General features: G+C 39.0%; 1 protein-coding gene across 1 annotated transcript in view; it reads left to right on the forward strand.

The window, feature by feature from the left end:
• LAMA3 (laminin subunit alpha 3) overlaps positions 1–24856 on the forward strand; it is a 173899-nt gene that overhangs the window by 86049 nt on the left and 62994 nt on the right. The window contains exons 37-42 of the mRNA XM_070747653.1: positions 95–178; positions 3162–3392; positions 11084–11197; positions 16440–16549; positions 19760–19840; positions 22128–22231. Coding sequence (XP_070603754.1) covers positions 95–178; positions 3162–3392; positions 11084–11197; positions 16440–16549; positions 19760–19840; positions 22128–22231 — 724 coding nt within the window. The remainder of the gene's footprint in view (positions 1–94; positions 179–3161; positions 3393–11083; positions 11198–16439; positions 16550–19759; positions 19841–22127; positions 22232–24856) is intronic.

Below are 24856 nucleotides of genomic sequence, written 5' to 3' on the forward strand. Positions count from 1 at the left end.
CTGTGAATTTTTGGGAGGAGTGTACCAGAGAGCCCGACAGAACACATAGGGACAATATTGTATTGACATTGGATTTCAATTATTTTTTGCACAGGGATGGGAGATGAAAATATCCCATATAGATCCTAATAATCCTTTGCCAGACAAACTGTATTACGGATCAGTCCAATTAGTTGAGGTAAGAATGATATTAACTCAATTTCGAAAAGGTCAAATCTTTGCTATTTTGATCCATATCAGAAAAAAGCAAACATAAATGTTCCTGCTCTAAGAATAATTTCCAAGGGTATTCCATTGTCTATTGGAGAAAAAAAGCTTAGAAGCATGTATTAATTGTGCAGTAAATACTTCTGCACATGGTACATAATGAATCTCTCTATATGCGAGAAGAATTTCTATTGTAATTAATTTCCTAATTAAGAATGGCCTATTATTCAGTAAATAATTGAGAATATTTTCTCAGTGGGAAATAAAACTACAGGGTGGATCCCTAGTGTTCATGTCCTATAGAAGGAGGTAGCAAGTTTATACTTTGAATGCAGCAAGGGAGAACAGCCTATTTAATCAGTATATGGGAAGAGGGACAGCATTCTTGGCTGCGATAGGTATTTGGGAGGATTAACAGCTGTGCTGCATACATGCTTGAATCCTTTCCCTCTCAGTTGCTTTGTAATAATCAAAGATTTTAGAGACACCATATTTATCTAGTGCTGGATCTCGTAATTACGTAAATGTGCCCGTTGTGCTATCATGGGACTTCACAGAAGACTTCGGGGGAATATTTCGAGAAGCCAAAGACAGTTTTTGTAAAAATTGTAAAGACAGAAGAACAGCGTCAGAATATTCTGCCATCCAGTAATTCTGTAATATGGTACAATAATGTGTAACATTGTAGTTAAGCAACTACTTGCACTGGTTGCCTGAGTTCTTGGCTGATTCGTGTTTAGACTTGAAAAATAAAGCTTTTTGGCATCCTCCTCTGCGTTCAATTACAGAGGTACTTGAAGATTGAGGCCATTCCAAACCGACATTTTGATGTACGAGGCTGAGTTAAACATTAGAACTGAAGATAGGAATTGAATCTTGTTCCAAAACACTTTAGAAACAGTCTAATAAATGCCTTTATTGTAGTAAAAGTGGGAGTGAATAGCATTTAATGCTGTTTGCAATTCAAACCAAATGGAACCTGTGCATAGCATCATGCTGTCTAATGTTTTAATATGCTAGAAATGGAATACTGTGGTACTTCTACTTACGAACTTAATTCATTCTGTGACCAGGTTCTTAAGTAGAAAAGTTTGTAAGTAGAAGCAATTTTTCCCATAGGAATCAATGTAAAAACAAATAATGCTTGCAAGCCCATTAGGAAAGAAATTCTTTTTATTGGGTATTTCAAATACAAAATATAAAAAAGAAACTTATTATTTAATAATACATATATTGATTGCGGCTCGAATAGTGTTTGCACAGAAATGGAAAGAAAAGACAATACCAAAAGACACTGAAGTATTTAAAAAAATTATAGAATGCAGAACTAGATATGATGACTAAACATTTAAATAATCAAACTGAAACAAAATTTTATAAAATATGGGACAAAGTATATGATTGGTGGAATTTTAAAAATGGTATTAACAATTAATTATAATATAGAATGAAATAGTAAATCGTATAACTAACTTAGAAGTGTATATTTTTTCTTTTTTATTCTACTAATAATAATTTTTTTTCCTTTTTGTATAAGCATAGAATATTTTAAAATATAAAGAAATTTAATTAATAAGTTTAATATTAAAAATATAGAGTTAAATTCAACAAGAATGTAACTAACACGTGTGGCATTTCTGCTTTGATCTGATTACAGTTAGGATTTTTTATATTTCTGTATTAGTTAGACTTCTACGACAAGCGGAGCAATGGTAGCTCCTTAAATGTTTAGTGTTGTATGTCCTTGTCTGTCTTTTTGAAAATTCAATTTAAAAAAAAAATTTTTTTTAAAAGGAAAGAAATAAAAGCTCGGAATTTGGGTGGGAGGAGGAGGAAGAAGAAGAGGAGGAGGACAGTCGCTGCCCAGAGCGAAGGGAACATTTCTTTTTTCTGGGCACTGGCAGAGATTTATTCCCTGTCCAAGCACCCAAAGAAAGGAAAATGCTTCGTCCACTCTGGACTGCCAAAGCCTCCTTAAGCGCCACTGAAAGGCTCCTCTGGCAGCCCAGAAAAGCCTGAGATGGCCGGGATTAAAGGGGGAATGGCAGGAAACTGTCCGGGCCTTCATGCCGCTCTCAAATTTCCTGAGAAATTGTTCCGGGCTTGGGTTCTTAAGTAGAAAATGGTTCTTAAGAAGAGGCAAAAAAATCTTGAACACCCAGTTCTTATCTAGAAAAGTTCTTTGTAGAGGTGTTCTTAAGTAGAGGTACCACTGTATTACACTTTCCAACAATTCTTCCCTTCATACTCAGTGTATTTGGTTCTCCCTAATTGATATGACAAAGTTACCTAATAAGATGTCAAGAAACTTTTCTCTTAATGGCCATTATCTTCTAGGGCAGGAGCTTGATAAAATCAAGTTGCCATATACAGTATCTCCAATTGGTTGGCATAAATAAGGAGCTGTTGCTGCTTGACAATTATTTTAAGAACATTTTCAAAATATATATAGACTGTGTATATTTTGCTCCCAATGCTCTGTTATTATTTTTTGATTCTGCCTTCCATATCATTCTTTTAATTATCTCTTGCCTGTCCTATTGCTCTCCTATATCTCCTATACCTTTCTCCTATTCCTATATCTCTTCTTCTATTCTTTCATTGATATGTTCTATTACTATATCTTCTTTTCTATTATTTCTTAGATATATTTTACTATGAGTATCTCCTCTATAACCTTCATCATGTATTTTGCTATGTGTATATAGATATATATACCCACTAAGACCCTCATTGTTTATTGGACAAAATAAATAAACAAACAAACAAAAATAAAATAAAATAAAATAAAATAAATTTGGTTCTTCTTTGATACAATTACCACCTTTCCCCCTAGATTCCCAGCATTGATTTTCATGCTGTCTTTCTCTGAAAATTGATGTCCCCTTTTTCCTATACTGTAGATTATTGCAATGCATCCCAGACCCAATTTCATTCGTATCTTTAATGTGCAGGAGAACTTCAGGCACACCAGCAGCAATAACTTAGTATCTCGAGAGGAACTGATGAAGGTCCTGTCTAGACTGGATGGATTACAAATCAGAGGTCTTTACTTCACAGAAACTCAGCGGTTAACCTTGGGCGATGTTGGTCTGGAAGAAGCCACCAATGCAGGAAATGGTAATATCGCTTATGCTGTAGAGGCATGTTCCTGCCCTCCTGGATATATGGGTGATTCATGTCAGGTAAGAATTTTCTTTCTTTTTGATCTGCATCATCCATGAGACATCATTCAGGATAACAATACTGATTTGGCTCTAGCAACGATAAAATATTATTCACAATGAACTTTATAAGGGCAACAGGGACCTACTTTGAACCATGTTGGTAGTTCAGTGAAAAACTGTAATACAGTGTTCCCTCGATTTTCTCAGGTTCGAACTTCGCGAAAAGTCTATACCACGGTTTTTCAAAAATATTAATTAAAAAATACTTTGCGGGGTTTTTTCCTATACCACGGTTTTTCCTGCCCGATGATGTCATATGTCATCGCCAAACTTTCGTCTGCCTTTAATAATTTTTTTTAAAATAAACTTTAATAAATCCCAGCGACCGATTAGGTCCCACAGAGTGGGCCTTCTCCGGATCCCGTCAACTAAACAATGTCGGTTGGCGGGCCCCAGGGGAAGAGCCTTGTCTGTGGCGGCACCGGCCCTCTGGAACCAACTCCCCCCGGAGATTAGAACTGCCCCTACTCTTCCTGCCTTCCGTAAACTCCTTAAAACCCACCTTTGCCGTCAGGCATGGGGGAACTGAACATCTCCCCCTGGGCACGTTTAATTTATGCATGGTATGTCTGTGTGTGTGTCTGTTAGCATATGGGGTTTTTAAATATTTAAATATTTTAAATTTGTCTGATTGCTTATGATTTGTTTTTACATGTTGTGAGCCGCCCCGAGTCTTCGGAGAGGGGCGGCATACAAATCTAAGTAATAAATAAATAAATAAAATAAATAAAACATGGGGAGTAATAATCTAAATGGTTGCTAAGGGAATGGGAAATTGCAATTTAGGGGTTTTAAGTGTTAAGGGAAGGCTTGTGATACTGTTCATAGCCAAAAATAGTGTATTTACTTCCGCATCTCTACTTTGCGGAAATTCGACTTTCGCGGGCGGTCTCAGAACACATCCCCCGCGAAAATCGAGGGAACACTGTATATCCACTTAAACTGGTTGTAGAAAATACATTTATTCATAGACATTGTGATTAAAAATTCAAGTAGGCAAATGTAAAAAAATAGATAAAAATAAAATGTAAGGCCATCATAATGTAATCCAGTTAATGTATGGCTCTAAACTAAAATTTGCTTAATCATAGTTTATGAATCTCTGTTAGTTATTAAAAGATGCCAAATGTACAAGACTTTCCTTATTTTTAATAGGCAACTAACATTTAAGATTCAGTTTGTCAGGTGAGAGTGAAAGAAGCTGCACTACTTAAACTCCTTTCTTCTACCGTGCTATGTCAAACTACCATTGCCCTTATTGGATATTATTTCATTACTGATTTGGAAGCATTGTAACATTTTGCAAAGCAAATATTTTTAAGATTCGCTGTAACTGGTCTCAATTTTCTCCTCAAGTTACAATACTGGGCTTGTTCAAAGTCATTTTGAAGACACTTTCTGTTTAATGTTTAAACGATTTTATGGCCTGTGATATAAAATACTGTATTCAGTTGATCAAGAGTGCATTGCTTTTCCTGTTCCTTAAATACACCTTGTCGGGTGTGTGGGTTTGTTTTCTCAAGCCTAGTGAAAATACATAGCCAAAAGGTAGACTTAGACACACTCCAGGAAGGAACACACCCTCTCAACATACTTCCTCAGAATTACTCAGCCTGTGATTTACAAGGGCTGCTTCATCGTCTAGTACTGTCTCACTTAGCTAGGGAGGGAAAAGGTGATGCCTGCCACACCTTAATTCAGCGATACGCTCGTTTTCAGAAATTGCAATGTGATCGTTAACATCAGCCTTTGCTCTGTATTGCACAACCTGACTCACGTACAAAGTTAAAAGGAGGAGCAGATCCTGGCACACGAATAGAGCCAAGAGGGGAATAATACGAAGTAGCATAAGGGAAAGTGCTGTATAATCACAAGGGCTGGGGCGAGGGAGCAGCTCCACTTCAGGCTTAGCAAAATGAGGGCTGCAGGATGGAAGCTGGGCAGCCTTGGGTGGTTAGCCTTCTGCCTGAGGCTGTGCCTGGGACATGTTTCGCAACAGAGGATAGCATTTCCACAGCTCTTGGGCCGAGGGCAACAGCAGCAACAAGTTCCCTGGGATTTTAAACCAAGACAGGTAACCACTCTTCTCTTTCTCTACTCTCACCCCTTCTGTTCTTGCATTATGGAATTTTTAAAACACCCTGATATGGAAGCATGTTAAATACAGCCTGCGGGCCAAACTGATTTGTTTCTTGATAGCCTTAAGTTACACTATAGTCTACCAGTGGAGAGGGTCAGTAAATGGTTCGTTTGCTTCCTTTTCAATTGAAGATTGTAATCCTTGTACCAAACATACAAAAAACAAAACTGTTTAAACCCGTGGGGTTGCAATGTCCTAATGTGGACTGCCAACAGGTTCATATTCAATTGGGTGTGGTGCTGCTGCTACACGTAATAAGTTCAATACTTACAAAATACGTTTTAAGAAACATAGCACACAATATGGACGTTTTATATGAGGATGGGTTTTTTTCTTGTATACACCAATGAAAAAAAATACTGTATTTTTATTTATGTTGGTTTTAAAACAGGGCTTTTTTGACAATTTTACACCACATCACTCAGTATAAAATGACTAATTCCTACTTAATTGTCCCTAATAGTTTCTGTGTCTTTATTGATAATTACTAATTCTAATTTAATCAAATATCTTTGCAATAATTTCCATCTTAAATGTCCGTTCTCCTGGCTTTGCAAGCATAATTGCCTAGTATTTATTCTATTTATTTATTCAATTTTTAATGCTATCCTTATCCTTAGACTCAGGGCGGCTTACAACATGTTAGCAATAGCACTTTTTAACAGAGGCAGCATATTGCCCCCATAATCTGGGTCCTCATTTTACCCACCTTGGAAGGATGGAAGGCTGAGTTAATCTTGAGCCAGTGATGAGATTTGAACTGCTGACCTGCAGTATACTCATGCACATATAATTACTAATTTGCAAAAGCTTTATAATCATATTGCATCTTGTAAGGGAGTTCATGAGCCCAATATTTACAAATTGGGAATTTGGATTGTTGCATATCAGTGTGTTCAGTGTTAAATGGTCATTGGATTAAGCCAGAACATGATTAGTTTGATTTTGCCGTAGTATAACGGAGCACCTAACATAATCTTGTGGTGGATCATGTCTTAATGAGATATGTGAATCCAGTCAATCTGGCCAAGAGGGAAATGGCTTTCAGACAAATGTCAGATCTACCCCTAAATTGCAACTATTAAATGAATCACATTCGTTCTCCATTGAACTAAGCATTGATTGATAAATACCAGGGAACATCTGTGGATTTCCAAATGCTACTGAATTGCAATTTCTAGCATCATTGAGCATATTGTCTGAGTCTGTTGGGATTTGTAGTTAAGAAATATCTGGCTGACCATAGATTTACCACTGTTATATTATATTTATATCCATAGATTTCATTAAACATTTTACCAAAAGTCAATTAATGCACCAAGATTAATATATTCTAACTAGTGTTGGGCGAACCGAACTCGCACAATTCGGGTTCATACCGAATTTCGTGCTGTTCGTGACACCGAACCCGTTTTTTAAAACTTCAGGCAAAGTTGGGGTTCGGGTTCGGTGTTCGCTCAAACACCGTGAAACGTCCCCGCCTGGGAGGAGAGTGGGGAATCCCATTGTGGCATTTCCCACCTCCTTTTGCTTACTGCGCTGCAAGCAAAAGGAGCTGGGAAACCCCATGATGGAATTCCGGGGGCAGAGCTTTGACGTCACGTATACTTCTTCCTGACCTCCCTTTGTTTGCTTGGAAGAGAGGGCAGAAGCATCAATGGTTCTATAGTATAATGGTTAGCACTCTGGACTTTGAATCCAGCGATATGGGTTCAAATCTCGGTGGAACCTCCTTTTAAATTTTTAAAAATTTATTTATTTATTTATTTATTTATCATCATCATCATCATCATCATCATCATCATGCTTCTTTATATAATAAAAGGAGTTTGGGTCCTTTTAATGCTTTCTTAGTGGGAAAAAAAGAAAGCATTAAAAGGACCCTCCAGGTCTTTGGGGGCAAAAGGGAACCTTCCCGATGTGCTCATGGAAATAATTAATAGATGATGATGATGATGATGATGATAAATAAATAAATAATTAATTAAAAAATATTTTTTTTAAAAAAAAAGGAGGTTCCACCGAGATTTGAACCCAGATCGCTGGATTTAATGCCAGAGTGCTAGCCATTACACTATAAAACTGGCAATGCTTTTGCCCTGTCTTCCAAGCAAGTAAAGGGAGGGATTAATTGTTTTCTTTAGTCAAAAAGAATAGAATAGAATAAATAGAATAGAATAAAATTTTATTGGCCGAGTGTGATTGGACATACAAGGTATTTGTCTTGATTTCACTAATATTCAAGCTAATGTCATAAACTAATGGTTTTCAAAATATCTTTTTTCATAAGTTCACACATGTAACCAGGTATATCTGAAAGTATATTATCTTGCTCAACTAATTCATTATGTGATTTCCTATATAATGGCTTTGTGAAGATGGAAGTATAATTAAACTCCAATAGGAACATCTAATTGGTGAATTATTTCAGTGGAGATGGTTTGCAGCAGAGATGTTGAAAGGAGGGGTTCTTAATAACTGTTTTTCCTGCAGCTTTTCCTCTAAAATTGTCTCCTGCATAGCTTTATCGCTTTCTATAGTATCCACTATGGTTCCAGTCAGTTACTAAAAATGTGCTGACACTCGTGGAGTAGAATTATAGGTGTTCTGGTTTCTGGTAGAACTGTAGCTATTACAAATAGCTCTTAATAAATGCAGTATTTCATAAACAAAGAAACTCCATCTTTATTTCTCTTCCCTTCCATATTCAAAATACAGTACATACTAGCAAATTCTTCTTCCTCCCGTTATCTTTCTTAATTGCATTCCTCATACATTCCTCCCAGCCTTCTCCGTTTAACAAGATTTATGTACTCACAGCATGATTCAAAAACAGCAGAAATGACTGTAAAATAACATAGAATGTATTTGTTTGCTTGGGAGCTGAACGGAAATACCTTTCATTTTAGCCCTACAACATTGAAACTCCAGCCTTCTTCCCCACTGACCCCCTGACATACCAAATACATCACTCCAGTATTTAACCCATTCCTCCCCTTAATTATCTCCAGGACCGCCTTCTGCCGCACGAATCCCAGCGACCAATTAGGTCCCACAAAGTGGGCCTTCTCCGGGTCCCGTCAACTAAACAATGCCGTTTGGCGGGACCCAGGGGAAGAGCCTTCTCTGTGGCGGCCCTGACCCTCTGGAACCAACTCCCCCCAGAGATTAGAATAGCCCCCACCCTTCTTGCCTTTCGTAAGCTTCTTAAAACCCACCTCTGTCGTCAGGCATGGGGGAATTAAGATATTCTTTCCCCCTAGGCTTCTACAATTTATGTATGGTACGTTTGTATGTATGATTGGTTTTAAAATAAGGGTTTTTAGCTACTTTAGTATTGGATTGTTGCATGTTGTTTTTACCACTGTTGTTAGCTGCCCCGAGTCTATGGAGAGGGGCGGCATACAAATCCAATAAAATGAAATGAAATTTAATAATATCTTCTTCCAAACACCTGTTCCTTACGTTTTTGGACCCTTCTGAATTTAGGATTGACCCAGCGAACGTCTGATTCTTCCTCACTAGATTCTGGACTCATAGCCACATCCTGTGGTTGGCCTCCCACCTGTTCTACTACCTGTAACCCCAGGCCCACCACTAATTCATAAACACTATCTGTATCAGAGTCCTCAATTTCTTCATCATCCTCCAACTGACCAGGAGTATGTACAACAATAGGCAAGGCAGAAACTACAAAAAGAATACATGAATTTGCTATGTATTAGAGGTAGTGACTTGCCTTTTTTGATGAGTATAATCTAGTGTCACAAAAACTATGGAGATGGTGACAAAGAAATTCTTCTGAATTGCTTCTACCAATTTTCATTCAATTCGTGAAAGACATTTAGTTTTACTGATTATCCATATATATTATCTAGATTATAATGTATACGTTATCAGAGATCTTTTAATTAATATTGTCTTGCATGAGATGACTAAAATGTGTTTGTGTGTATGAATATCTTATCTTTTTGTAGGGCAATCCTCAGCCCAGTGGTCTGTAACCTTTGTGGCTTTCAGCACTTCAATTAAATCCCATAATCAGATAGAGGTCAAAGACAAGTCCAAAGAGATGTGACACTAAGCTCTTTCCCCCTAGTATTTATGCACAGAGAAAATATGGATTCGTACAATGTTTAATATGGTTCATTGCACAGTTCAACAGTTTCCAAAGAATTGCTATGATGGCAATTATAGATGTCTGCCATGAAATATTCATGAATTCTATCACCATATTGATTCATTTGCAAATCAGAATAATTTGAGATGTATGTGCACTATCAATTAATATATTTCAATTAATTTCCAAAGTATTTCTATGATGGCAGTGTATGGATGGACTGAAAAACTTTAGAGAAAAATCTAGCCTATATTTTTGAGTGTGTGGAGAAAAGATGGATGGAAATAATAATAATAATAATAATGCAACTTTTCGCCACACACTCAAAAATATTCTGATTTGCAAATGAAATATACAGCATGGTATCAAATCATCAATATAGTGATAGAATTCATAAATATTTCATGACAGACATCTGTAATTTAATATGTACAACTACTTTTTCAGTGTTCAGGTAGTTCATGGACTTGAAATTGATATTGCTTGTGTTCAGTCATATCTGCGCAGGATATCTGCGAGACTGCTTTCTGCCGCACAAATCCCAGTGACCGGTTAGGTCCCACAGAGTTGGCCTTCTCCGGGTCCCGTCGACTAAACAATGTCGTCTGGCGGGACCCAGGGGAAGAGCCTTCTCTGTGGTGGCTCCGACCCTCTGGAACCAGCTCCCCCCAGAGATTAGAATTGCCCCCACCCTCCTTGCCTTTTGTAAACTCCTTAAAACCCACCTCTGCCATCAGGCATGTGGGAATTGAAACATCTCCCCCTTGCCCATGTAGTTTTTGTGTATGATTTGATTGTGTGCTTGTTTTTTATATATTGGGCTTTCTTTTTTTTGGACCTTTTAATCTAAAACTGTAATTTAGATTTCTAAATATTAGATTTGTTACTCTGTACTGTTTTTTACCATTGTTGTGAGCCGCCCCGAGTCTGCGGAGAGGGGCGACATATAAATCCAATAAATCTAATCTAATCTAATCTTATAATAAGCAGAGGTGTAAATAAGACTTGTCTATGCATAACAACATCTTCCTGGGAGAAATCAAGCTAACTTTCATCTTCCCTTGAATACAGTTCTTTATTCTTCTAAGATTTGCTTAATAGACGGAATTGTCCAGTATTATGGCTAACATCTGGATGAAAGTAGATTTCCTGATCTGCTCACCAACTTGGGTGAAGAAAAAAAACCTGAATTTGTATGCATAACCAAAAGAAGTCGCATTATGTAATTTATTGCATCTTGTCTGTATTTATCATGTCATATATACTAATGTGTCAGTGATCCTGAACCATAATTAAATTTCTTCTACTTTCCAATATCACTTTAAAACAATGAATTTTCTAATCTTCTCAAGCCATTATTTGACTTTTCCTTTCTCCTCTATGCCCAAGGAATGCAGTCCAGGATTCTATCGTGAGAGTCCGGGTCCATTTACAGGAAGGTGTGTTCCTTGCAATTGTAATGGAAATTCAGATAGATGCCTGGATGGTTCTGGAATTTGTATTGTAAGTATTTACAACAAATGTTGCTGCAAGTGCTCTTATTAATTTCTTTTGCTTCAGGCCACTAATAACTGAGAGAAATTGCTTGTGCCTGCAAAAACACAAATGTTTCTGAGGTACAGAAAAAACTGGCATATCTATTACAGCAAAGTTTGTCAGCTTTGAAGTATGAATTATCTTCACTTGCTATGTTTGCGTGCATTTCATTTTTTTCTCTTTTAACAGGAGTTACCAAGGCTGCACTTGTACACAGTTAACTTAGTTTACAAACTGAAATATGGACAGATGCTAGGTCGATTCGCTCTTTTTTCCCTTTGAAGAATTCATGTTAATTTTTTATTTATTTATTTATTTATTTATTTATTTATTATTTATTTATTATTTATTCTTTGTCCAATATACAATACATATGGAAGAGAATATACATTAAGTAATACAGTGGTACCTCAAGATACGAACCCCTCGTCTTACGAACAACTCGTGATACGATCCCGGGGTTCAGAAAAATTTTGCCTCTTCTTACGAACTTTTTTCGAGTTACGAACCAGCATTCGGAGACTGCTGGGAAGCCGCGCGGCTGTTTTAAAAGGTGACAGCCGGGCGGCGGGGCTTCCCAGAAGCCTCCCGAACGCCGGTTCGTAACTCGAACAAAGTTCATAAGAAGAGGCAAAATTTTTCTGAACCCCGGGTTCGGTTCGGGGGGGTGCTGGGAAGCCCCCCAGGCCGGCTGCGACCTTTTAAAACAGCCGCGCGGCTTCCCAGCTGTCTCCCGAAGCCGAACGCGGAAGTTCGGCTTTGGCGTTCGGCTTCGGGAGACAGATGGGAAGCCGCGCGGCTGTTTTAAAAGGTCACAGCCGGCCTGGGGGCTTCCCAGCACCCCCCCGAACCCGGGTTCGGGGTTCAGGGGGGTGCTGGGAAGCCCCCCAGGCTGGCTGTCACCTTTTAAAACAGCCGCGCGGCTTCCCAGCAGTCGTCGAAAGCCGTTTTTTTGTTGTTGCATGGATTAATTGACTTTACATTGTTTCCTATGGGAAACAATGTTTCGTCTTATGAACCTTTCGTCTTACGAACCTCCTCCTTGCACCAATTAAGTTCGTATCATGAGGTGTTACTGTATATATAAAGATAGAAAGTAAAAAAGAAGAGGATATATATGATATAAGAGATACGGAGAGAATATATATGATATATATATATACATATATAATATAGATAGATAGATAGATAGATAGATAGATAGATAGATAGATAGATAGATAGATAGATAGATAGATAGATAAGGAGAGAATATATATGATATATGAGATAAGGAAAGACAATTGGACAGGGGACGAGAGGCACATCAGTGCACTTATATACGCCCCTTATTGGCCTCTTAGGAACCTGGAGAGGTCAATCGTGGAGAGTCTAAGGGAGAAATGTTGGGGGTTGGGAGTTGACACTATTGAGTCCGGTAATGAGTTCCACGCTTCAACAACTCGATTGTTAAAGTCATATTTTTTACAGTCAAGTTTGGAGCGGTTAATATTAAGTTTGAAACTGTTGTGTGCTCTTGTGTTGTTGCAGTTGAAGCTGAAGTAGTCGTTGACCGGAAGGATGTTGCAGCATATGATCTTGTGGGCAATACTTAAATCGTGTTTTAGGCGCCGTAGTTCTCAGCTTTCAAGACCCAGGATAGTTAGTCTATTTTCGTAGGATATTCTGTTTCGAGTGGAGGAGTGAAGGGCTCTTCTGGTGAAATATCTTTGGACGTTTTCGAGAGTGTTGATGTCCGAGATGTGGTGTGGGTTCCAGACAGATGAGCTGTATTCGAGAATGGATCTGGCATTATGGCTTTTATGATACATCTAAGCAATGAATAATGAAATAAACCAAGATGTTAAGCCAGCTTTAAAGATGATTTCACTTCACTTGTTTGGCTCATTAAGCTGTGGTCATACCTATGTAGCCATGGAATGCAATAGCCGTTCTTGCCAAAGAGTAAACAATGGCAGGATTAATTTATAAGCAAGAAGAAAGGACCTGGGAGGTATAATGTTAACCTACCCAGACATGTGATCGCTACACAGCAATGTTGATTTTTGGTATTATTTCCTTTTGAAATTAGATAATCAAAGCAAATATGTATAAAGGAGCATGATTGGCAATACTTGTTTAAACAAAGGTTCTAATTCAGGGGACAAGGCTTGCATGTTTTTGCAGATCACAGACCTGCAAAATATTTCATTGCCCTTTTCTCTATAGTATACTGGGGGCGGGGGGATTCTTAAGGGGTTTTTTTCTTAAGTAAATACATTTACAGCCTAGTCTCTTTCTTTGCTCACATTTTTTTTGCTCATTATTCATTGCCCACATAGAGTTTTTGACATTACACAATACTTTTCTTGACTTTGTTTTTGACAAACCATTTTGAGTTTAATTGTAGGAACTGTTCGCCAAATCAGCTTGTTCCAAATAGGTGTGAATCATAAGGCATTTCGATTGAGGAACAGGCCATAACAAGCAAACACAACCAGTAAGAGCAAAACAGAAATATTCTATGAACAGAATTTCATACAGACAGAAGAAGGGATAAGACAAATAACTGAGAGGGGGGGGGGGATAATCTATTAGACAAGGCAGTTAGAAGGCAAGAACTACAAGCAATTAAACAAAGACTGGATATGAGGAGTTTCAATTTCACTTTCAATTTCAATTTCACTTTCATTGTAGCACATGGGCCTGACTGCATCTTCAATCAGCTGCTTATAATCAGTTGCTTGTACTAATCAGGTTCTGTGCTGTTTGCTGCAAGGAGATAAATTGCTGGGAAGCAGAGGATAAGGGGGGTTACATTCAGTGTATAAGACACATCCAAGTTTTTTACCTTCTTTTTGGGGAGGTAAAAAGTTGTGTCTTATAATCTGAAAAATAAGGTAAGTCTTCCTTTCCCTTCAGAAATGCAATAATATAAGATTACTATAGTATTGCATTTCTGTTACTATAAAATGCTTTTGGTGGGACAGTTTTGATTTTTAATAATTTGTCCCGCGTCCCGCAAGGTTTTAAAAAAACTCCCGATTTCCCTTTCTCTGGACTGCCCAGAGCGAATAAAGTGCTTCCTTTCTCTGGGCAGTGGGAGGAGGAAGTTTCTTCCACCACCTAGAGCAAGGAGGTGCGTCCCATCATGGGCTGGCCTGCCAATCTTGGGATGGAGCGTGGCCCCTGTTTCTTCCTGGTTAGAAAAGGGGAGGAGGGATGAAAGCAGCAATGGCTCCGGGGATGCCACGGAAGAGCGAGGGTCCTTTTCCCACCTGGCGCAGCACGGCTCCCAAGGAGACTAGACCAAATTTTTAATCGAGGATCTCTCCCCCCCTCCGCCCCGGTCAATGATGTCCCGCTTTATAACGTTAAAATCTGGTCACCTTATGTTACTATATGTTCCTTTAGATAAAAAAGCAATAACAAATGTATAATCACAGATAAATAATTTAAGCGACTAGTAGAAGGTAGACTAAGAACTGTTGATAAGGGTAGAAAACACATGGATCCAGAAGATAGAGAGCCGTGTAGCTTGATGTTCCTCACTATTCAGTGCCTAATACTGGCATATTATGACAGAAGAATTATATTAATATCAATAAAGTGAGGTTGATGATTAATACTGCAGTAGGATTTAATTGCCATGCTGGTGGAAGAGCTTTTCATTTTTCCAGTCCTTCTAAGCTATAATGAGGGTCAGTTTGAGTTTGGTCTAGTGTGGGTGTAGGCAAAGTTGGCTCTTCTGTGACATGTGGACTTCAACTCCCAGAATTCCTGAGCTAGCATGATTGGGATCAGGAATTCTGGGAGTTGAAGTCCACAAGTCATAGAAGAGCCAACTTTGCCTACCCCTGGTCTAGTGATTAAAACTCTGGACAAGAAAATGGGAGATGGTAAGTCCCACTTAGCCATGAAAACCAGCTGGGTAAATTTGGCCAATCACTCTCTCACAACCCACTTCACAGGATCATTGTTGTGGGGAAAATAGTTGTGCTAGATATGTTCACCGTCTTGAATTATTTTTAAAAAACGATACCAATAAATTAAAATATGCATCAACAAGTTACAAAGATCAATCTATATGAATGTAAAAATATTTCAACAAGAGACAAATTTATCTTCAGTCAAATGCTGTATTGGTAAGCTATCTATACAACTGAAGATGACAATCAAAATATCAGACAAATTTATTCATTACAAAAACCTATAAGTAAACTTTATTATAACTGCTAAATCACTTCTACCAAGAGTATCTTGGTATCTCTCTACATGGGGCTACCTTTGAAAAGTGTTCGGAAACTTCAAATCGTGCAGAATGCAGCCGCGAGAGCCATCGTGGGGCTTCCTAGATTCGCCCACATTTCTGCAACACTCCGCGGCCTGCACTGGCTGCCGATCGGTTTCCGGTCACAATTCAAAGTGTTGGTAATGACCTTTAAAGCCCTACATGGCATTGGTCCAGAATACATCTGGCACCGTCTTCTACCGCACGAATCCCAGCGGCCAATAAGGTCCCACAGAGTTGGCCTTCTCTGGGTCCCGTTGACCAAACAATGTCATTTGGCGGGCCCCAGGGGAAGAGCCTTCTCTGTGGCGGCCCCGGCCCTCTGGAATCAACTCCCCCCAGAGATTAGAACGGCTCCCACCCTCCTTGTCTTTCGCAAATTACTCAAGACCCACCTTTGTCGCCAGGCATGGGAGAGTTAGGATATTCCTTCCCCATGGCCATTACAAGTTATGTATGGTATGTTTGTGTGTATGTTTGGTTTTTATAATAAGGGTTTTTAGTTGTTTTATTAAATTGGATTGTTACATGTTGTTTTTTATCATTGTTGTTAGCTGCCCCGAGTCTGCGGAGAGGGGCGGCATACAAATACAATAAATAAATAAGTAAGTAAGTAAGTAAGTAAGTAAGTAAGTAAGTAAGTAAGTAAGTAAGTAAGTAAGTAAGTAAGTAAGTAAGAAAGAAAGAAAGAAAGAAAGAAAGAAAGAGTGTCCGTCTGTGTAATTACATTATGCCATTACTTCTAGAACTTAGCAGGAAACAATTGACCCTTTAGCCAGATACTAACTGTGTCTAATTTATTTGTTTCAGTCTTGCAATAAAGTAAATAGGTGGTGGCTTGGAGTATATCAATGGCCATTTTCTCACGTTGTTTATTAATAATAAACTTCAAAAATAAGACCATTACTAACCTTCTGGTTTCTGTATATTTTTAAAAAGAACTGTCAACATAATACTGCTGGAGAAAGGTGTGAGCGTTGTAAAGAAGGATACTTTCAAGATGCCACTCGAGGACCTTGTAAGGAATGTCACTGCCCTTACAGAAACAGGTACTCGGATGGGCTGACAGTGGGAAGCTGTATTTATTGTGCTTGGGTCAAATTTTTTCCGCTGAAAATACTGTGTCTTTATGATAGTGAAAACAGCTATTAAACGATTCTATTATTTGTGCAATAATGCTATGAGGCACAAATGATAGAATTTTGGTGTCATTGTGGCCTGTTATGGACAACACAGGTGGCAAGGAGGGTAAGATGATAATGGTCACGCACCTTGAACATAATTCAAGAATAATTCATATTCGTGCATAAGTGCACTAGCGTGCCTCCCATCCCCTGTCCTATTGTCTCTCCTATATCTCATATATCATATCTACTATTCTTCTATTCTATTCTTCTTATACTACTCTCATAATATCCTTCTATTCTCTAATTGATATATTCTATTCCTAAATTTTCACTTCTATTCTTTCTCTAATATATTTTTCTCGATTATAACCTCTATAACCTTCATTGTGTATTATTGTGCTTTGGACAAAATAAATAAATAAAATAAATAAAGAAAAAACATCTTAATATTAAAATGAAATAAGAAATTCCCTATGAAGAAAAAAATCATAATGCAATTTCCACAAATCCCAATTTTAAGTATGTTTAATACAAATAAATAACCATTTTAAATGAGATATTGATGACCTTGGATCAGATCTCCTATTGGATTGCATTTTTTAAAAGTGCAATTGCAGTCTGACTCATGACCTTAATAAAGCCTTTATTTGCTAAATTGGTACTCTCTACATGTGCTGGGCATCAATTGCCATAATTACTAACAATTGGTAACTAACATCCTAACTGGGAGTTGTGGAAATGTAAATCTGCAGTTTTGGAGGGATTTAGCTTGAGGAGAAAACAGGAAAGGACACATTTTCTGCATCGTTACAACTACAATCTACTTTTACTTTAAAAGAAATTTATGGTACAAGAGACCAGCTGACAAATTGTAGACTACAATTTGTCAGCTGGTTCATCCTAAAATATATTTTATTTTGTTGATATTAGTTTAAAATGCATTTAAAGCAAGTCCCCTGCGTTTATTCATTTATTTTGCCAGATACAATGGACATTTCTTGATTGTCTTCTACTCTGAATATGATATGAATGCATTAAAAAAATAACAGCATAAAAAAGTGAATATTGGAGTAATTTTCTAAAAGTTTAATTGATTTCAATAAACCCAAAATAATGTTGTGATAACAACACCAGTTGCGGCCCTACTTGGACAGGGAGTCATTGCTCACAGTCGCTCATGCCCTCATCACCTCGAGGTTCGATTACTGCAACGCCCTCTACATGGGGCTACCTTTGAAAAGTGTTCGGAAACTTCAGATTGTGCAGAATGCGGCCGCGAAAGCCATCGTGAGGCTCCCTAGATTCGCCCATGTTTATGCAACACTCCGTGGCCTGCATTGGCTGCCGATCAGTTTCCGGTCACAATTCAAAGTGTTGGTAATGGCCTTTAAAGCCCTACATGGTATTGGACCAGAGTACCTCCGGAACCGCCTTCTACCGCATGGATCCCAGCGGCCGATAAGGTCCCACAGAGTTGGCCTTCTCCGGGTCCCGTTGACCAAACAATGTCATTTGGCGGGCCCCAGGGGAAGAGCCTTCTCTGTGGCGGCCCCAGCCCTCTGTAATCAACTCCCCCCAGAGATTAGAACAGCCCCCACCCTCCTTGTCTTTCACAAATTACTCAAGAGCCACCAGGCTTTTATATTTTATGTTTGGTATGTATGTGTTGTATGGTTTTAATTGCTGGGGTTTTATATATGTTTTATTTTTAATATTAGATTTGTTTCACTGTTATATTGTTTCTATTATTGTTGTGAGCCGCCCCGAGTCTTCAGAGAGGGGCGGCATACAAAATAAATAAAGTCTAATTGCCTGATTTTCCTTAAAATATATGGTTATGTTTGCTATGAAATAATATACAGTATTTGCTTTTTAAGGGTATTTTCTTGATTAGCATATAGCACTGAAGCTCTCCCTGGTTTCATGCAGTTTATTTCAAAACAGAAAGGAATTGGGGCAATAATAAAGCCGGCTAAATGATGCCTCTACAGATGTTATTTGAACTCTAGTTGCCAAACCCTCCAGCAAGCTATCACTGATGGGGAACAATTGTGGGAGTTTTAATGCAGCCATTTCAGGAAGGCCTCAGGTTGTCCTGATAATATCGTAGACTAGGAAAAGTTGTAATAATTTACTTTGATAGCTATGTATAAACAGCCTTTTATTTATTGCTCAATGATCTAGTGAAAATGGAGATTATTCTTTCAACATAAAATGGAGATATTTAGATTTCCCAGGTAAACATGCCAATTCAATTCCTTAAGAAACATAGAAGTCTGACGGCAGAAAAAGACCTCATGGTCCATCTAGTCTGCCCTTATACTATTTTCTGTATTTTATCTTAGGATGGATATATGTTTATCCCAGGCATGTTTAAATTCAGTTACTGTGGATTTATCTACCACATCTGCTGGAAGTTTGTTCCAAGGATCTACCATTCTTTCAGTAAAATAATATTTTCTCATGTTGCTTTTGATCTTTCCCCCAACTAACTTCAGATTGTGTCCCCTTGTTCTTGTGTTCACTTTCCTATTAAAAACATTTCCCTCCTGAACCTTATTTAACCCTTTAACATATGTTTCGACCATGTCCCCCCTTTTCCTTCTGTCCTCCAGACTATACAGATTGAGTTCATTAAGTCTTTCCTGATACGTTTTATGCTTAAGACCTTCCACCATTCTTGTAGCCCGTCTTTGGACCTGTTCAATTTTGTCAATATCTTTTTGTAGGTGAGGTCTCCAGAACTGAATACAGTTCTGGAGACCTCAAGAAAGAAGAGAAAGAAGAGAAAGAAGATCAGAGCTTATTCAATAGTAAAATATAATCCAATGTCTTTTTAAAAATTCCCTACTTCATTATTGCACAATTTGGATTTCTATAATGATTGCAGGATTGTAGGACAGTATTCTGATTTTAGGGGTGGGGGAAGTGACAGGCAATGAAGTATGAGCAAAAATAGTTGCAACTTGTCTGTGACTGAAATAATTTGTGTTCGTTTTTTAGTTGATGTTCAGACAGTAACATAACCCTTACATTATTTTTATTTCCCCATAAGCTGTATAAATATGCCTTAAAAGAAAAAAAAACTGTTTTCAGGTTTCTCATGTTTCTTATATATTTTTTAATATGTAGTTTTGCTTCTGGCTGTCTGGGAGTTAATGGAGAAATTCAATGTTTTTGCAAAGAAGGTTATTCTGGAAAGCATTGTGAAAGGTATGCAACTTGCCTCAATACTGATTTACTGTGTAGAAAACTAAAACTCCAGTTGCTTCTCAAATGGAAACTACTAATACATTGGAAAAAATATATTTTCTAAACAGAGACAATGTTTTCATGCTTGGGCTGGAGTCCAAAATGCTATTGTGAATTCAGAATTTTAGAATACTTTGTTCATCTTGTTTAGGACTATTTAATTTCATACTCTTTGAAATAAATTGTGCAAGTGTCCAGTTGTGTATTACAGGGGTCGACAAAGTTGTTCAGAATCTAGGAGCCAGCCAAAAAATTTAGGAGCCAGAATTTTTTTTAAGCAAACTTGGTTTTTTGCCGAGTCTCCACCTGACATCGCTTTCACCCCCTCTGTCTCCTCCTTCCTCTCTCATCTCTTTCCTTCCTCTCCCTCCCTTTCTCTCTTTCCTTTCTCTCCCTTTCTGTCTATCCTTTCTATCTCTCACCCCTTCTCCCTCTTTCATTCCCTTTCTCTCCCTCCCTTTCTCTCTCATTCCTTTCTCTCCCTCTTTCCTTCCTATCTCTCTTTCTTTTTCTCCCTCCTTCATATCTTCTTTCTCTCCCCCTTCCTCCCTCTTTCCTTTCTACTTCTTACTCTTTCTTTCTCTCCCTCCTTCATTCAATTTTCTCTCCCTCCCTTTCTCTCCCTTTCTCTCTCTTTCCTTTCTCTCCCTCCCTTTCTCTTCCTTTTTCTCTATCCTTTCTACTTCTTACTCTTTCTTTCTCTCCCTCCTTCATTCAATTTTCTCTCCCCCCCCTTCCTCCCTCTTTCCTTTCTCCCCCTCCCTTTCTCTTCCTTTTTCTCTATCCTTTCTGCTTCTTACTCTTTCTTTCTCTCCCTCCTTCATTCAATTTTCTCTCCCTCCCTTACTCTCTCTTTCCTTTCTCTCCCTCCCTTGTTCTCCCCTGGGGCTGCCTGTGCCTGCCCTGCACCACCCAACACGGACGGACAGCCCCCGGTCGTCGGTTCGTCGCCCCCCACCCCCCCACGGAGGGAGATCAGGCTGGCGAGGGCGGTAGAACTACGTCACCAGCCACTGGAGGGAGATCGGGCTGGCGGGGGCGGCGAATCCACCTCCCCAGCCGCGCGGAGGGAAATCCGGTAGGCGGGCGGGTGGCCGCGGCTCCCTGCGCGCCCCTGGAAAAGCGTACAGGGAACGGTGCCCGGGGCCGCTTTAGCCGCCCCCCCCTCCCCCCGCCATCTCCCCGCGACTGCCTGTGCCGCTGCAGCCGCGGCCCCCCCCCGCTCCCACCGCCAGGAGTATAAATCCTTCGCTCCCACCGCCAGTGCCCTCCCGCCGGGCAACCAAAGGACACTTGCCGTGCCGGTGCCTCCGACCTTCAGCAGGGCGGGCGCTGCCGTGCCGGTGCCTCCGACCTCCCGGTTCCTGCTCGATGCCGCGGTTTCTGGCACTCTCCTGCTGGGCCCCAAAGAAGGAAGGCGGGAAAAAGGCGCGAAGAATGGAGGTCTCCTTCCTGCCTGCCTTCTTTGGGACCCAGCAGGAGAGCGCCAGAAACCGCGGCATCGGGCAGGAGCGGAGAGGTCAGAGGCACCGCAGCGCCCTTCTAGGCGCCAGACAACATTTTCTAGGCGCCACTGGCGACCAGGCGCCTGGGTTTGTCGAACCTTGGTGTATTAGATATTCATACTATATCCATGGATATTTTTAAACCTGATACAGCCCCAGAGGGCTAAGTATACTCAGTTTCTTATCATATCAAATAAATATATTTCTGCAATGTGCTGTCTCTATGGGGATTATCAAATTAGAGATACAATTAAAATAGAAAAAGCAATTATATTGAGCTTCATAATATTTTACACTAGTCTGTCTGTCAATACTTGTGTTTGGAATGACATGATCATAAGCCTAAAAATTACATGACTAGTAAGAACAGAGATTTAATAAGTAGTAATCAAGTAACTTTTGGATTAAATGGATTCACTAATGAAAGAAACTCTTCATATATTTAATATATGAAGAGCCATTGACTTCAGGTTTGTATGTAAAATTCTGATCTTCTGTATCTTAAAAACTAGGAAATAATTAGGATGCAATCTAATTTTTCCACAGACTACTTGTTAAGAATTATTTCCTTTTTCAGTTCTTTGAATAGTTCATAATGCATCTGCTCTCTACCTTAATCAAATACATGGTGAATTATATTTTGAAATTTTGCTTTATTTGATCAGGTTAGACAACTGCAACACAAATTGCTAAAATTTATGGATGTGATGCATATTTTATTTTAAATATTATTTATTTTGTAGCTGTGCTCCTGGTTACTTTGGAAATCCACTGAAACACAGATTTTGTCAAAAATGTAATTGTCTGGAGAATGGCCAGCTCACAAAATGTGATAGCTTGACTGGAGGTATGTAAAGTGACATAAATATTTCTCAATAATATCGAAAAGGAAACCATAGAATATTTGAACATAATCAATTAGAAAGACTCCTGTGCAAATAAAAGTTATATTTTCAATTCTCTGCTTATAGCTCTTAATTCTTACTACAAAGTATAGAGATGAGAAAAATCTAGCTCTTCAGATGTTGTTGAAGTATAAGTCTCAAAATCCATTGACTGTTGCTATAATCTCACTGTATCTGAAAAACCTGTTTTACACCTTTGTGCTTTTAATGAAGTAGTTAAATGTGTTAGTTAATGTTTAAACAGCATGATCTTGATTTATAAGCCCCACATCCTACATATTTCATTGCTGATTGCATTTAGGTAATTTAGATATCCACATGAATTATTAAATTCTTCTATACAATTGTAATGTTAATTGTTTCAAAGTTTCAAGGAAGATAACTTGAACAATAGGCACGGGAAATATATTCAAATATCGCTGAGTTACAACTTCCAGCAGTCTCAACTAACATGGTCAGTAGTGAAAAATGCTGAAGGTTTGCTGAAAAAATTGAATTCCCAAATGTAAAATTGCCTAACTGATGTAGGTCTTTTTTTAACAACACAATTACCTACAGAATTGAAAGAATCCTACATGAATTCTATATTATGGATTGCACCAGTTATAATATTCCTTCATCCAAACATTCCAGTTGATTTCAGTAATGTGTCTCTCTATAGTTTTATTTAGTCATTCCTGAATCAGAACAAAGTTTGGTATAAGAAAAAACCCCATTATAATAGAAAAACAAACACTATTTTATAATATATATCTGAAACACTAACCCAAAAGATACAATTTTATGTAAACGAAAATTAGTCTAACAACAATATTCTTATAATCACTTTAATGGATCACTTTAATGGATCCCTTTATATAAGGTTTGTATTAGTATGTGGTAATGACAATTGTCTAGCCAGTGACTCTGGAGCCAGTCTCTTAAAGTTATTCCCAAGTACCATTACAGATTTGTGGCTCACTTACTTGGTGCTTGCCAATTAACACATATAGGTATTAGAGAATTTGGTGCTTTGCATCTTGATTTTTGAACTCTATTGGCTGGGTAGCCTTGGGGGGAAACGAGCTGGTGAGTACACCCCCTAACCACACTCCCAGGCACAGAGTGGAGTAGGCGAAAAAACAGCCACAGCTAGGCCAATCTGCTGTGACTGCCAAAAATTCCTACTCGGCCCCCCAAGGGGTGACCCATCATATGCACCCTGTAACAGAGGGAGGTGGCCGGTGTCTCCGCGAGCGATGTAACAAAGAGGAGCGGCATCACGAGGAGGCCCCTTATATAGGGGACTCCCTGCCGCCCCTCGACCAATCGGTGCCCCGCGCACCGATCTGACATCACTGCGGCCCCCGGTGCTGACGTGGGGCCGCAGGCTCCACCCCCAAATGGCGGGCTCCTTCCCCCGCCCACGCCGCAAACACCGACGGCCCGGTAAGTTGCCGACGGCCCTTGTATTACTCAGAGGAGACGTCAGACTTGGTGCCCATTTTAATTAGGCACGAGCACTTACATTTCAAGCCTGAGTCAAAGGTAACTATTAGAGATTATCAAGAAAGCAGAAAGCAGGGAGTTGAACCAAGGAATCCGAATCATGAACAAGAATATATAAGAGCTAGTAGAACTTGTTTCCAAACCAACACATAGCAGGCCTATGTCAGAGAAAATTTTACTTGCCAAGGACACATTTCGACTTTTGTTTTGAGACTTGCACATATTTTTTCAGTTTTAGGTTCTGAAATGTTTCACATAGGCATAAGGAAACCTGTTTTATATGAATATATTATGATGCTTTCTGTCTCAAAGGCAATGTTATTTCCCCAAATTCCATTATGTAATTACTAAAATTATATAAGTGGGCACATGTATTTCAAACAACACATTTTAAAGTGCTGCTCTGCTGCTTAAACTTAACAGTCGCTAGAACAAGTTCAGTCTTGATGCAGTTGCTTTAGCAAATCCTGATGTCATTGTGGTTTTGCTGTACTGTATTGAGCCTTGGTTTAATTGTGGTCATGCAGTAGCTTATTGAGATCTATAATTGCATATCTTTGGATGTTCTGATTCCTATTAGGTAATAGCATGTCATATTTAATTGCCATCCTTCTTTATGTGTCATGAGATAAAAGTGATTAAAAGAGATAGACTACTTCGGAATCCAGCCTGGTTGGGGAAATTTGGTAATTGGTAGTTCAAGTCCACACCTCTTAAAGTTACTGAGGCTGAGAAAAACCGGTCTACTTAATCTTCAATAGCAATATTTGCCTCAAATTTTGTACAGTGGTACCTCAGGATATGAACCCCTCGTCTTACGAACAACCCGAGATACGAACCTGGGGTTCAGAAAATTTTTGCCTCTTTTTACGAAGTTTTTTAGTCTTACGAACGCGAAACCCGAACTTCCGGGTTCGGCGTTCGGGAGGCTGCTGGGAAGCCCCCCGGCTGTTTTAAAAGGTGACAGCCATGCGGCGTGGCTTCCCAGCAGCCTCCCGAACCCGAACTTTTGCCGAACTTTCAGGTTCGGCGTTCGGGAGGCCGCTGGGAAGCCCCGCAGCCCAGCTGTCACCTTTTAA

Source organism: Erythrolamprus reginae, chromosome 3 (assembly GCF_031021105.1).
Source record: "Erythrolamprus reginae isolate rEryReg1 chromosome 3, rEryReg1.hap1, whole genome shotgun sequence".
NCBI lineage: Eukaryota > Metazoa > Chordata > Lepidosauria > Squamata > Dipsadidae > Erythrolamprus > Erythrolamprus reginae.